Source organism: Littorina saxatilis, linkage group LG9 (assembly GCF_037325665.1).
Source record: "Littorina saxatilis isolate snail1 linkage group LG9, US_GU_Lsax_2.0, whole genome shotgun sequence".
Taxonomy (NCBI): domain Eukaryota; kingdom Metazoa; phylum Mollusca; class Gastropoda; order Littorinimorpha; family Littorinidae; genus Littorina; species Littorina saxatilis.
Genome location: NC_090253.1, coordinates 50,137,754 through 50,151,897, shown reverse-complemented (window position 1 = coordinate 50,151,897; position 14,144 = coordinate 50,137,754). Strand labels below are relative to the sequence as shown.

The 14,144-nt window shown below is 40.5% G+C and overlaps 1 protein-coding gene across 3 annotated transcripts in view; it reads right to left on the bottom strand.

Annotated features, from left to right (window-relative positions):
* The window catches only part of LOC138976363 (protein HIRA-like), a 68,063-nt gene extending 53,919 nt beyond the window's left edge, over nucleotides 1-14,144 (bottom strand). For all 3 annotated transcript variants that reach the window (XM_070349220.1, XM_070349222.1, XM_070349221.1), the window contains exons 1-9: nucleotides 13,934-14,144; nucleotides 12,778-12,840; nucleotides 10,462-10,572; nucleotides 9,699-9,789; nucleotides 9,319-9,407; nucleotides 7,862-7,957; nucleotides 5,982-6,064; nucleotides 5,312-5,389; nucleotides 322-489 (exon numbers count right to left, since the gene is read on the bottom strand). In XM_070349220.1, the coding sequence (XP_070205321.1) occupies nucleotides 322-489; nucleotides 5,312-5,389; nucleotides 5,982-6,064; nucleotides 7,862-7,957; nucleotides 9,319-9,407; nucleotides 9,699-9,789; nucleotides 10,462-10,572; nucleotides 12,778-12,840; nucleotides 13,934-13,970 (816 nt within the window). In that variant the 5' untranslated portion in view covers nucleotides 13,971-14,144. The remainder of the gene's footprint in view (nucleotides 1-321; nucleotides 490-5,311; nucleotides 5,390-5,981; nucleotides 6,065-7,861; nucleotides 7,958-9,318; nucleotides 9,408-9,698; nucleotides 9,790-10,461; nucleotides 10,573-12,777; nucleotides 12,841-13,933) is intronic.

Here is a 14,144-nt window from a genome sequence, read left to right as displayed (position 1 = left end):
AGATAGCAAAACATGGCGAACAAGTGATAGCTTCAACACTTATCTTGATAATCTTTAATTATATTTTATACAAATAGGGTAAAGAGAGAGACAGAGAGAGAGAGAGAGAGAGAGAGAGAGAGAGAGAGAGAGAGAGAGAGAGAGAGAGAGAGAGAGAGAGAGAGAGAGAGAGAGAGAGAGAGAGAGAGAGAGAGAGAGTACAGGAATACATCTTGGTTTGAGTTCATTCAATACATAGTAAATTCAAACAGTGCTAACAGAACTGCATACACACACTCACTTATCTTATAGACAACAGAAAACTGGTAAATAAGCTCGTACCACAACTGTGATGGCCTTGCGATGTCCTACGAAATCCAGACTGGTGCCCCACCCGGTTCGCTCCACAATCTGCGCTGTGGGCCCAGCGTTGTTCATGGCATGGGCGGACACGATGTGGTTGCCGTCTGGGGACCAGTTTAGTCGCAGCACGTGCGTTGTGCCTCCACACTGTCAAGTAATAAATAGCATACAGTCATACCTCCGATTCAAGACCTCTGAAAACCTGAGAAATGTAGGGCTTAAAGATAAGGGGGTCTTATAATGGGGCTAAATTTACAAAGGTTAAGGGGGGACAGGGTAGGCAAGCACTTTTTTTTTTTATTTTGGAAACAGCTTGCTGCTTGTTTGATTTTTGCAAGCAGAATAACCTAATTAAGGGAAACCATTTTAAATTTTGAGTGAAAAGCAATTTTGGGGGGTTTTATTCACCAAAATGTGAGAAAAACGTTATAAAATGTGCTTTTTTTAAAATGTTGCAGTTTGTGAACCAGTGCATGTTTTGATCCAATTTTTCTTCTTTGCAGCAATATGTGTGTGTTTAATAATTCTGTGTATCGAAAAGCATTTCTAAGCAATATATTATTTTAATTTAGCATTTTCAGTTACCGGTTCAGTTTTGATAAGAAAAATACATGAGATCCTAACTGTCAGACTCATAAAAACCCAACCAATGCACTGAACTCTTATTCCATACACAGAACTGATGCTGTACAACTCATAAACAACATATACAAAAACTGAACAAATTCATCAAGCCTTTCAAAAGTTGCAACATTTTAATTGTAGCCTTTTGTCTGAAAATTACATTCAGAGAAAACAGCATTTTAAAGATTTGAACCAGTACATAAAAAAACAAGTAGCACAGTGCACCCTGAATTCATATGTTTTTATCAGAATGACCACTTTACTATGTAGGGAAAAGGATTTGACAATCAAATTATCAGGATTTTTTTTATATACATCATATGAAAACAACCATCTTTGTTTGTACCGATATGAAAACATGAATCAGAACCAAACTGTCAGACTCATAAAAACCCAACCAATGCACTTAACTCTTATTCCATACACAAAACTGACGCTTTACAAATCATAAACAACATAAACAAAAATGAAACAAATCCATCAAGCCATTCAAAAGTTGCAACATTTTAATTACAGATGTTTGTCTGAAAATTACATTCAGAGAAAACAGCATTTGAAAGATTCCAACCAGTACCTCAAACTAGTAGCACAGTGCAGCCTGAATTGATATGTTTTTATAAGAATAACCACTTTACTATGATGGGGAAATGATTTGACGATCAAATTATCCGGACTTTTTTTAAAAAATCATTTGAAAACTCATCTATGTTAGTGCAGATAATGAATCAAAACGAAACTGTCGGACTCATAAAACCACAAGGAATCCACTGTATTCTTATTCCATGCACAGAAATGGTGCTTCACAAATCATAAACAACATATACAAAATTGGAACAAATCCATCTAGCCATTCAAAAGTTACAACATTTTAATTACCACATTTTGTCTCAAATTACATGTAGAGAAAACAGCATGTAAAAGAGTCTCACTAGTACCCCGGTAAACTAGTACCACAGTAGAGCTTGAATTAATGGGGTGGTTTTTTTTAACCAGAATAACACTTTAACTATGAAGGGGAAATGATTTGATAATCAAATTATCAGATTTTTTTGATTTAAAAAAAAAATCATATGAAAACATTAAAAAAGTCAATTATCTGTGTTTGTGCTGATATGAAAATATTGATCAGAACCAAACTGTCAGACTCATAAAAACCCAACGGATGCACTGATTTCTTATTCCATTGCATAGAAATGATGCTTCACAAATCATCAACAACATTACATAATTATATATACACAAATGGAACAAAGCTATCAAGCCATTCAAAAGTTGCAACATTTTAATTACAGTATTTCTGTGCTCAATCCTAACACTGCAGCAAATTTCTGTAAAGCTGAATGTCCCTTTCAACATGGTCATACGCGGATTATTTTAAATGCAACTTTACCACCCGAAGCGTTGCAAACACCGGGAGAAGAGTAAACAACTGCAGACTTGAATGGACACTCATATGCACTCCAGATGCAGGGCCTGTGCAAATCCTTGGGCTGATGCATCACCTTCTTTCATAATCAGACTGCTATCAGACAAGCATTCAGTACAGGATATAGACCTTTCAGCAATAGATTGAGCTGATCAATGTTGACAAAAGCCCAACACATGTCAGCGGAGTGACGTTGCACAGTACCAGTATCCATATCTGCTTGTGATGGGTCAGAAGATGGCAAAGTATCTGTATCTTCTTATGGTTGGTCAGAAGATGGCAAAGCTGATGTTTCTGCTGTGGAAGAGGGTAGTTCCGGTTTAGCAAACTTTTCCATCAGGTCAATCTTTCTCCTCGCTGCCACCACAGGAGGACTGGCTCTCCCCTTGCTCCAACCTAATAAATACACAAACACTGATTTAATATTTGATACAACTGTCCATGGTTTTTGTTTGTAATAAGCTGCAAATTTTAAGACTCAATATAAACGTCAACAAGTGCTTGTACTTTATTTTGCAAATGACCATGTTACATGGGGTGTACCTCAACTTTTTGGCTAGGCCGGTAAATCAGAAATCCCAATCAGCCCCCAACCACTGAACCAGGCGGGTTTTCTTACAACCACCTCAGCAGCTCGTACCCACATATGTCGGTTGACGAACACACACACACACACACACACACACAAAAGACATTCATTAATTTAACAGTGACTCATACTCATTACATGTGGATTTGCACTACTTATTAATACCCAAACACACACAACTTAATGACAAAAAAGTGTATGTTTTAATATATATATATAATGATAAATAATTGAAAATAAAAGCAGCCACGAAAAAGCAAAAGAAGTCAAAGTATTCTCACCCTGTCACACACTAAACCTCACAGAAGGTTATCCCATATATACATACCGGCCCCTATCACAAAATTTACATGTCAAGTTTACTATGGGATTTGAGTAACCACACAATCACATACACACAGGAACTAATACTGAAACTAGCTGAATTATTTTCTTTCTTTCTTTCTTTCTTTTCATATTTTTCTTTTAAAATTAATTTATTTCATCACACTTGCTATGTATTTGCTTGTTTCTTGTCTGTTTTGTGTGTGTGTGTGTGTGTGTGTGTGTGTGTGTTCTGTGTGTGTGTATACATTTTCAGATTTCCTAAACCTAGCACTGTTTGCAGGTGATCTTTATGCTTTTGATTCATGAGTTGCATCCCCAGTCCTTTAGTTTAACTCTTTTTTTTCTTTGGTGAAGTAAATTGGATCTTTTTTTTGTATTCCTTAGTTAATGGAAAAGATTTGACAACAATATTGCTGTCAATGATAGGTTGGTCAGCCATGCTGGTGTAAACCAATCCTTTAGAATTAGAGAACGCTCTCTTGTAGGGTACTTATTTTCCTACGGTCAATGACCAGAAACAGAAACTGTGTCAGTCGTACATCGCTCAGATGCTGCTTCTCAGTTTGACCCCAGACAAAGAATAATGATGACATGTTACACCATAGTAAGCTCTCAAGGACTGGCCAGCGAAGAACAATAAAATAGGGGTTGTGAAGACGATATCACAGAGATGATCGAGGGAGGGAGGGGGGGGGGGGGGGGGGGGGTTGCGGCGGCGGCATGGTCAGTAAATTGGATCAAGAAACCCGCAAAATACTTCAGACACAAACTGTTTATCATTTACCTGCAAACCCTAACACATTCTTACAACAACAACAACATAACAATGTGCAATAAATCACGTTGTCAAACAAACAAGATCGAAAAGAGAAAGAAGCAAAACCCACCTCGTCGAGTCAAGAATCTTAGAATGTCGTCTGCTACAATACGATCATGTTGGTTCATTTCGGAGTGTTGTTACTTCCTTCTACTGTTCGCTGCTGCTGGTTCATCTTTCTCTGATATTTCTTGCCACTATGCCGAACATTTCCAATGTTAGGGTTGTTCTCCGCAGCTCAAAACTTTGAAAAATGCTGCTGAATCGGTGAAAAAGTCATGGATTTGTTGACACCGGGGGACTGATAAGTTGTCTACTGCGCTTGCGCCAAATGCCTTTGACCTACATATCTTTGCATATATTAATTCCGGGGTTTCGGTTGGAACGGATTCTCTCTCTTTGTGCCTATGTCAACGGAAATTCCCCAACGGTGATGACGTCATCTTGAAGAACGGAAATTTCCACACAGTTTGAACAGCGAAGGGTCATGTCATGTGCGCACATTTACCAGCACGGAGTATCCAAAGTAGACCATTTTTTCGATTTTTTCGATAAAACAAAACATCGGTTTGAAAATGGTTTTATTTACATGAATACATGTCTAAAATGATAAAAGCAGATTATTGAATGCATTCCAGGATGTTCAAAGGTGTGAAAAATGCAACAACCCCAAAAAGGTGTATGAGACCAAAAATAACTCATTTTGCCTACCCGGTCTGCCCTTAATGAACAAAAAATCTGCAAAAACAAGGTATTAAAAGGGAGGAAGTCTTACATTGGGGGGAGGGGGGTCTTTAAAGGGGGGTTCCACTGTACAGTCATACCTCCGATTCAAGACCTTCTAAAATCTGAGAAATGTAGGTTTTAAACAGGAGGGAGTTTAATATCCGAGGTCAACATAGTGACACCGACACCATGTAGACAACATCTGAGAAAAAGAGGTCTTATTCAAGTTATTGTAGAGGTCTTATAATGGTCTTAAAACACTGGTTCAACCGTACTGTAAAATACTGAATACCGACCAAGATATTTCTCATTTTTCATAAACAGAACAACTGACTTTTAGCTTTACCCTAAGTTCACCCTGTGTCCCGCCAACAAACAAACAAACAACAAAAAACACAGCGTTTCCTGCATAGTTTTCCGTCTCACAAAAAAACCACTTGAAGTATTCCTATTCGTTTACCTCTTTGAAGCAGGACGTTACAGAAGTTTCTTCTTTCCAATCTCCCGTCCGCCATACTCTCAGTGTCTTGTCATCAGACTGAAACACAAGTGAAAACCAAATTGAAAAACAATCACAAAACACTTCTGTCAAAACTTACACGACACACAAGATTTTTCGATCTCCCAGGTCAACTTATGTGCAGACCTGCTAGAGCCTTATCCCCCTTCGTGTGTACACGCAAACACAAGACCAAGTGTGCACTGAAAAGATCCTGTAATCCATGTCAGAGTTTGGTGGGTTATAGAAACACGAAAATACCCAGCATGCTTCCTCCGAAAGAGGCGTATGGCTGCCTAAATGGCAGGGTAAAAACTGTCATACACGTAAAAATCCACTCGTGCAAAAACACGAATGTACGTGGTAGTTTCAGCCCATAAACACAGAAAAAGAAGAAATAAAATATGCGTGTGGAAAAATCATCACTCAGCGCTGAAAGTCCACAAAATGGTGCACTGGCCTTTGGCTAGTACTTCTCATAATTTACTAGCCAGAGAGCAAATTTTACTCTCCAAACCAACCATTTGTTTCAGCAACTTTACTCGCATTTGGTGAGTAGATTAACATTTCTACTTGCCATTTACATGTTTCTAACTACTCGCCACTTTCAGGCCTGTCACACTTTACCAACCTGAGAGGCGAGATATTTCCCCACTGGATCCCAGGTGACTCCCTTGACAAGACCAGAGTGACCCTTCAGAATGGCAATTTGTTCTGCACACAGTCCACACAAATATCATGACATGGATGGCCAAATCTCAAAATGTTAACTCACCAGCCGGGCAAATAACTTCAGGAAAGTCACTAGCCCGCCAGACATTTCACTGGCCCGGTACATACCACACAACAAATTATGAGTGTTTTCTTAACACAATAAAAACAGCGGTGACACACACAGGAGCCTCGCTTTTGTTTCACTAGAACATGGCGATGATTATGCAGACGACAGAAGTTGCTGTTGACTAGAATTTTCACTAGCCAGCCGGGCGAGCTGCCAACGGGTTTCTACTAGCCAGCCGGGCGAGCTGCCAACGGGTTTCTACTAGCCCGGCGGATTTTTTACTCACCCCTGGTGACGGATTTGACTATGCGAGATGAGGCCAACCAAGATCCCTTCTATTGATTCCATACTCGTCCCAAAGACAGTGGAACCCCCCTTTTGAAACCTCCAGGCCGGGGATGTAGCTCAGTCGGTAGCGCGCTGGATTTGTATCCAGTTGGCCGCTGTCAGCGTGAGTTCGTCCCCACGTTCGGCGAGAGATTTATTTCTCAGAGTCAACTTTGTGTGCAGACTCTCCTCGGTGTCCGAACACCCCCGTGTGTACACGCAAGCACAAGACCAAGTGCGCACGAAAAAGATCCTGTAATCCATGTCAGAGTTCGGTGGGTTATAGAAACACGAAAATACCCAGCATGCTTCCTCCGAAAACGGCGTATGGCTGCCTAAATGGCGGGGTAAAAAACGGTCATACACGTAAAATTCCACTCGTGCAAAAAAACCCACGAATGTACGTGGGAGTTTCAGCCCACGAACGCAGAAGAAGAAGAAGAAACCTCCAAAAATCTGAGAAAATTGGGTCCTTAAAAAGAAGGGACTCTTAAAATGGGGGTAAATTTACAGAGATTATGAACAGAAAATCGTAAAAATGAGGTCTTCAAAGGAAGGGAGGAAGTCTTAAATGGGGGGGGGGGGGGGGGGGGGGGGCGGTGTCTTAAAAGAGGGGTTCCACTGTAGCGCAGTCACATTTTCCCTAATGAACACAGCCAGGCAGCAGCCAACCCAAGTCAAAGTATCAGGCATGGGAATTGAAAAAAGTAAAAAAGGCTGAAAATGTGTAAGTAATGGCAAAGTCGACGGCGCAAAGCGCCTAGCCCTGCTAGGGGAGTTCGGGGACATGCCCCCCCCCCCCCCCGGAATTTTTTTCACCAAAGAACCCAAATGGTGCAATTTGGTGTCATCTAAGCTCCAAGTTTGCCATTAAATTCAGTTTTTAGAACCATTTTTGCCTCCCCCATTTATTTTTTCGGCGGACACTTTTGCTTTTTCGGCGGAACAAAAAAAATTCGGCGGAAATTTGCCTTTCGGCGAACAATTCCCATGCCTGAAGAATGCTGTAACTTGTTCCGTTTGAAATGAGGGGCCTGCTCAACACATTATAATCCAGTAGATGCGAGTGGTTTTGTCTCGGTATATATTCAGATTTCCTACCATCAAACAGTGGAAATGACTAGTACAGTGGAACCCCCCTTTAAAGACTTCCCAATTTAAGACTTTCTCCCTTTTAAGACCCTGTTTTCTTTGACTTTCTATGCATAACCTCAGTAAATGTACCCCAGTTTAAGACCTTTACCGTAAAACTTGTGTCAGTCAGTTCAGTTCAGTTCAGGTCTGTCTGTCTGTCTGTCTGTCTCCTGTCCTGTCCTGTCCTGTCCTGTTCTGTTCTGTCCTGTCCTGTCCAAACTTGTCAGTTTTATGAGATCTTGAGCAGACCCACTTCCCCATTTTCTCACCTGAGAATTTATGTGCGTTCCAAATAACAATTGTGTTATCAACGCTGCAGGAAGCAAGCCACACGTCTTGCGGAGACCATGCCAAGTCCAGCACATCTGAAACATGGTTTTAACCATTAAAACACAAACACGCTATTTCAGCAGAAAACTAACAACACATTATGAAATCTAATAATTTTGGAGAGAGAAAAATCATGCAGAGATGGCCAAATATAAAAATTTTCACTCACCAGCCAGGCGAGTAACTTCAAGAAAGTCATTAGCCTGCCAGAAATATCAGACCCGGTACATACCACAGTTGCTGCATCTGCAGTGTTTATATGGCTTTGAAACTCGATAGTACAACCAAAAGTGTGGCATTGGACCAGAATTTTCACTGGCCAGCCAGGCGAGTTGCCAGGCGGTTTCTACTAGCCCAGCTGATTTGGGGTGCGGAGTTTTACTGTATCCATGACTGAGTCAATCTGGACTGTCTGATGTATGTGTAGGTGAATAGCTCACATGAAATCAGCTAATGGCTGCCTAAATCGCGGGGTTAAATCAGTCATACACATAAAGAACAAGAAGGGCAAAGCCCATACGACTCACATGCTTTACACATTTTTCCTACCAAAATACATGTGACCTTGACCAGGTCATCCAAGGTCATGCAACACAAAGCTGTTAATTCAAGACATAGGAAGTACAATGGTGCTTATTGGCTCTTTCTACCATGAGATATGGTCACTTTTAGTGGTTCACTACCTTATTTTGGTCACATTTCATAAGGGTCAAAGTGACCTTGACCTTGATCATATGTGACCGAATGTGTCTCATGATGAAAGCATAACATGTGCCCCACATAATTTTTAAGTTTGAAACAGTTATCTTCCATAGTTCAGGGTCAAGGTCACTTCAAAATATGTATACAATCCAACTTTGAAGAGCTCCTGTGACCTTGACCTTGAAGCAAGGTAAACCAAACTGGTATCAAAAGATGGGGCTTACTTTGCCCTATATATCATATATAGGTGAGGTATTGAATCTCAAAAACTTCAGAGAAAATGGGAAAAATATGAAAAATAGCTGTTTTTTAGGCAACATTTATGGCCCCTGCGACCTTGACCTTGAAGCAAGGTCAAGATGCTATGTATGTTTTTTGGGGCCTTGTCATCATACACCATCTTGCCAAATTTGGTACTGATAGACTGAATAGTGTCCAAGAAATATCCAACGTTAAAGTTTTCCGGACGGACGGACGGACGTCCGGACGTCCGGACGTCCGGACGGACGGACGGACGACTCGGGTGAGTACATAGACTCACTTTTGCTTCGCATGTGAGTCAAAAAACTTTTGCAATAAAAAACAAACAAATTATCAAATATGAGTAAATGTGGGAGTTTCAGCCAATTGAACGCAGAAGACAAAAAAGTATGTGAATATCCAGTGCGCCAAGTGAGAGTTCTCATCAACAAACCTCCAGAGTGTCCTCTCAGTGTGGCAACAGCCCGCCAATGTTCCACAATGGTCACGTTGGAACCAAAAGACTTGCCAGAACCAAAGCCTCTGCAAATAATATAAAGGCAGTCTATGGCAATGTTTATGAGACCATCCTAGATACTGGTCAACTGTAATGTAATAAGAACACTTGAAACAATTTTTTTTATAAACAATTGATGAAATTGTTTCATATGGCGCACGTTATATGTCAAAGCAGCACCGCCCTGATATGGCCCTTCGTGGTCGGCTGGGCGTTAAGCAAACAAACAAACAAACTGTTGATTACAGTTGTTGTAATCAAAACGTCACTTACAAATTGAAGCGAACTACCCTGATAAAACATGAACAGCCACATACCGACTGATCTGCCAAATCATGATCAGCTTATCGTCTCCCCCGGATGCCAAGAACTTGCCGTTTTCTGACCATCGTACGCAGTTCACACAGCCTGCAAAAAAGTCATATCACATGAAACGGTTCACTGATTTCAAAAACATATTCATACCTTCAGGTCAATGTCCCAACATTCAATTATTTAAAATTTAAACAGTGTGGCTTAGTAATACATGTAGTACTTTAGGTACTCTGTGCAGACTGTAAATTATCCGTGTACTCTTGTCTTTGTTTTGACATCGTCCGCATTTTCTGCCCCTGGCAACACGAAAATGTCCTTTTACTTTCCAGATTACACATCTGAGCTTGAAAGGTTTCTTGTGCCACACCTATAACCACTGGTAATGTGGTATTAGAAAAACTATTATGATGAACAGTATTAGGACCATCATTTCCCTTGGTTTATTTTATCAATTAGCATAACATTAAGTTAAATCATTGTATGTGCTTCTAAATGACAGTACATCGAGTGGCCCTTTGACTTCCAAAGGTCAAATCGCCAGAGCATTTTGCGAACACAGCATCTTAGATAGTATTAATCTGAATAATACCTGTTTTTTGATGTCAGAAGGAAGGCAAAATGCTACAGAGGAAGCCCCCTTTTAGGACCCCGCAAAATCTGAGAAAAACAGGTCTTAAAAAGAGGGAAATCTTAAAGAGAAGGGGGTGGGGGGACTTAAAAGAGGGGTTCCACTGTATTTTCTATTTTCATCATCCACATCATTACCAAGATGGCTGTCCATCTGACAGAGGATTCTGGGAACGTTTTCATCTGCCTCCTCTTTCGGGTCCCTGATGGGAGCCATGTTCCAGATGACAACTTTGCCGCTGTCATTGCCTGCAAGTCAAACAGTCCATACATGTACATTTATTTCAATACACGATAAAAATCTGAAAATCAAAACAATGTAACTTGTAAGCCACACATTTATTTCCAATATTTTCAAAAGACGACAAAGATATGAAAATCGAACCACAATTTTACCTGCGAAGAAAGGACACCCATGGGACCGTGCCACCAAAAATATTGTTACAAATTATAACATGTGGTCTGTCATGATAGACCTAAACCTGTATATATAATATCATGGTAAAGTTTATGCTAATGAACAAAGGTACATTAAACTGAAGGCCTCCTTTCAGTTTCATGGGAAATAAACACATGAACAGTCTGAGAAAACTCTGTCATAAAAGTGAAACATGCTTTTAACTCTTATTTCGTGTAAAAACCTAAACATATCTGTGGCAGTGAACGTAGATGATGATCATTGGCACGAGAACGAATGTGTCTACCCTTCGGTCATTAACAAACACCGACACTTGTTCGATCTGACACATTGGTCTGACCCCTGGCCGGTTGCCCATCCGATAGTTTTGACATAAGGCCAACAAAAAAAAGTTGTATGTTTGTGGTCACCCGACCCTACCTAGTTTTTTCTCGCCGACCCTAGACTTTTTTTGGCAAAACGAAAGTAACAGACGGCAGACGACACAAGGGGGATAACCCCGCATCCCTTTTGTCTCATTTGTTTTGTAATGTGTTGTCTTTCTTTTTGTATAGTAAGTCCAGTCTCTTTGCGTCATTGTATAGTTATTTTCTACCCTGACCAACAACAAAAAACAAAAAACAAAAAACTCCCATCCTACCTACCCTATTTTTTTTAGCCATGTTACCAGAAACATACAACTTTTTTTTTTGGCTGTAGATCTTCGGACAATCAATCATTAAATGTTCCTACCAAGCGGACAAATCCAGGACAATTGGACCAACATATTTTTAAATCCAAAAACAACATATATTTTTACATACAGTAAAACCTGTCTCTAACGGACACCCTTGGGGAATGGTAATAGTGTCCCTATTAGACAGGTGTCCCTTCTTCACAGGTGGAGGGGCCGGGGCAATATTTTACAAAGAGCACGTAAAATGAACAAGACACTTTTTGTCAGTCCTGTAGTATGTATTTATTGGATTGAACATGAGACTCACTGAAAATGTGAGTAAACAAATGATACATGTAGCAAACAACAACAACAACATCCCCCCCCCCCCCCCCCCCCCCCCCAACCCCCCCCCCCCCCCCCCCCCCCCAACCTACCCCGTTCCCTACACACACTGTGCATTCAAACTTACGCAAGTCGGACGTCACAAAGCTAAAAATAGCTGACTCTTCATCAGTCATTCAATGGGAAATTCCGCAGTGTGTCTCGACCAAATTGGGTCAGCTCTTGTTTCATTCAGTTTTTCTAGTCTCAGCATAAATGCATGGAACAAAAATTTAGCTGTGTTAACTATTGTTTCCTTCGAACGATTGCTTACAAAGAGAGAGAGATCATCACGTCTTCTTTTTCTGATTTGATCCTCGCGATCTGTGTTTTACCACATCCCATCTCCTTCGCCACATCTCGGCATGATTGGCCGCTATCTAGTTTTTTCAAGGCAGCGACACGCTGCTCTAAAGTCAACGCTTTTCTTTTTCCTGCTGGAGATTCCATTTTCAAACACAGTAGTCTACTGTTGCTTTTGGTTGTGACTGTATCCACAATGCGGAAAAGCGAAAGTGAGCGAAGCGAAAGTGAGTGAGCGAAAGTGGGTCTCCATCTAAACAAGCCACTGATTGGTCAGAAAAGGGACAGGACAACCAATCAACAACCATTTGTGCTACGGCTGCCGAGCACTGACTGCATAACAGTCGAGTTTTCGAAGTTGCGTTTTTATGTACGTTGTGTCCGTTTGTGACAGTGTTTACACTTCCTACGGTCCGAAAAATCGTGTCCGCGTCCGTAAGTGGCAGGTGTCCGCCCGTTAAAGGTTAGTTATTGTTGAAATCGTGTTCGTGCCATGATAAACTGTCCGTATGTAGCAGGTGGCCGTTACAACAAGGGTCCGCTAGACTCAGGTTTTACTGTATTAACAAAAATAACATATTTTCAACATATTTTTAATCCAGGTCCTCTGAAGCTGGGAACAACAGGTATGATATAAATTTGTTCATAATTATATATAATATATCTTACAGTTACAATCTAAAAAAAACCTGACCTTGACCTCCAGTGGCAACCCTCGAGTCATCAGGATGAATATCAATGGAGAAAATGGGTTTACCTGTAAAATATGCATAGATCATATTTACATAATTATAAATATATCTATATATGTTTGAAGTTATCACATTCAAATCGCATTTCAACACAATCCTGATGGTCAGATAATTTGCATGGAAATATTTTCATTGTGTGTTCTTTTTTACATTCAGTCAAGTAATGACTGAATGTCTTAACAAGAGCGGAGAGCAAGGTTTGCCTCCCTGGATTATGGATTATATATCATAAAATGTGTGTCTATCTGTGCGTGTGTGCAGAGTATATCTCAAAAACTACTGGAGGGATTTTGATGAAAATTGGTTTGCACATTTGTGAGAGCATTTAATTGTGTCCTTTTCGCGGATGTTTGATACCGCTTTTCGATGACGTCACATTTTTTTCCTCATCAGTTTGCAGTAAAAATAATATGTACTTTCTGACAAGCACTTTATTTTAATGTTTCATATATATAGTGGTTTCTTCCAATTTCTGATGTCCATCCCTAAAATATCTGCTACTGTTAGTTATGTCAGGGGAAACAACAATTAACATCTAATAAGGGAAATATTCTGTGAAGAAATTACAGTTCTCTTAGACTATATGATAAGTATGTTCTATGGTAGTATTAGTATAGATACACATGTTCACAGTTTTGGACTTGATCCGGTCTGTGAATGCATTGCAAGGCAAGCCTGATCGACTCTTAGACTACAAATATATCTTTTGTCCAGGTCTGTGTACACTGTGTTTTTCTCTCACTATCCTCCATGCCTCTGTCTATCGCGAGTCCTTATGCAATAGACCAATATTTCTAGTGGTTAAGATAGAATCATAGATCTATGCTAATGATTGACCAAATTACAAACTTCAGACATGAGAATTTTTGACGTAAAACCGTCGTTTATTAGGATATCCCATTGCCCACAGTGCGCGTTTTTGTTATCAGCTGCAAGCCTTTATCCCTTCCGCGAGGCATTTATCGATCGATCTTTTGTGACCGTGAAGGCCCAACCCGTCACCCTCAACCGTAATGGCAGCCACGAGGACCAAAAAATCTCCAACTAAACGGTGCACAAAAACGAACACGAAACTCTACTTTGGGGTAACTTTCTTACCGTCGTGCGATACCCATTCCGGCTTGAGCACTTTCATGTCGTTGAATTAAATGCTGCCATCAAAGTCCCTGAAGATGCAGAGTGCAGATTCTCCAACTAGAACAACGCTGCCCCGGTTACAAGACCGTGATGGCTGTCGCAGAAAAGTGACAATAAACAAGCAAATTGAGCGGCGGAAGTGCACAGAGAAAGCGCGCACGAGAGGTTGTGG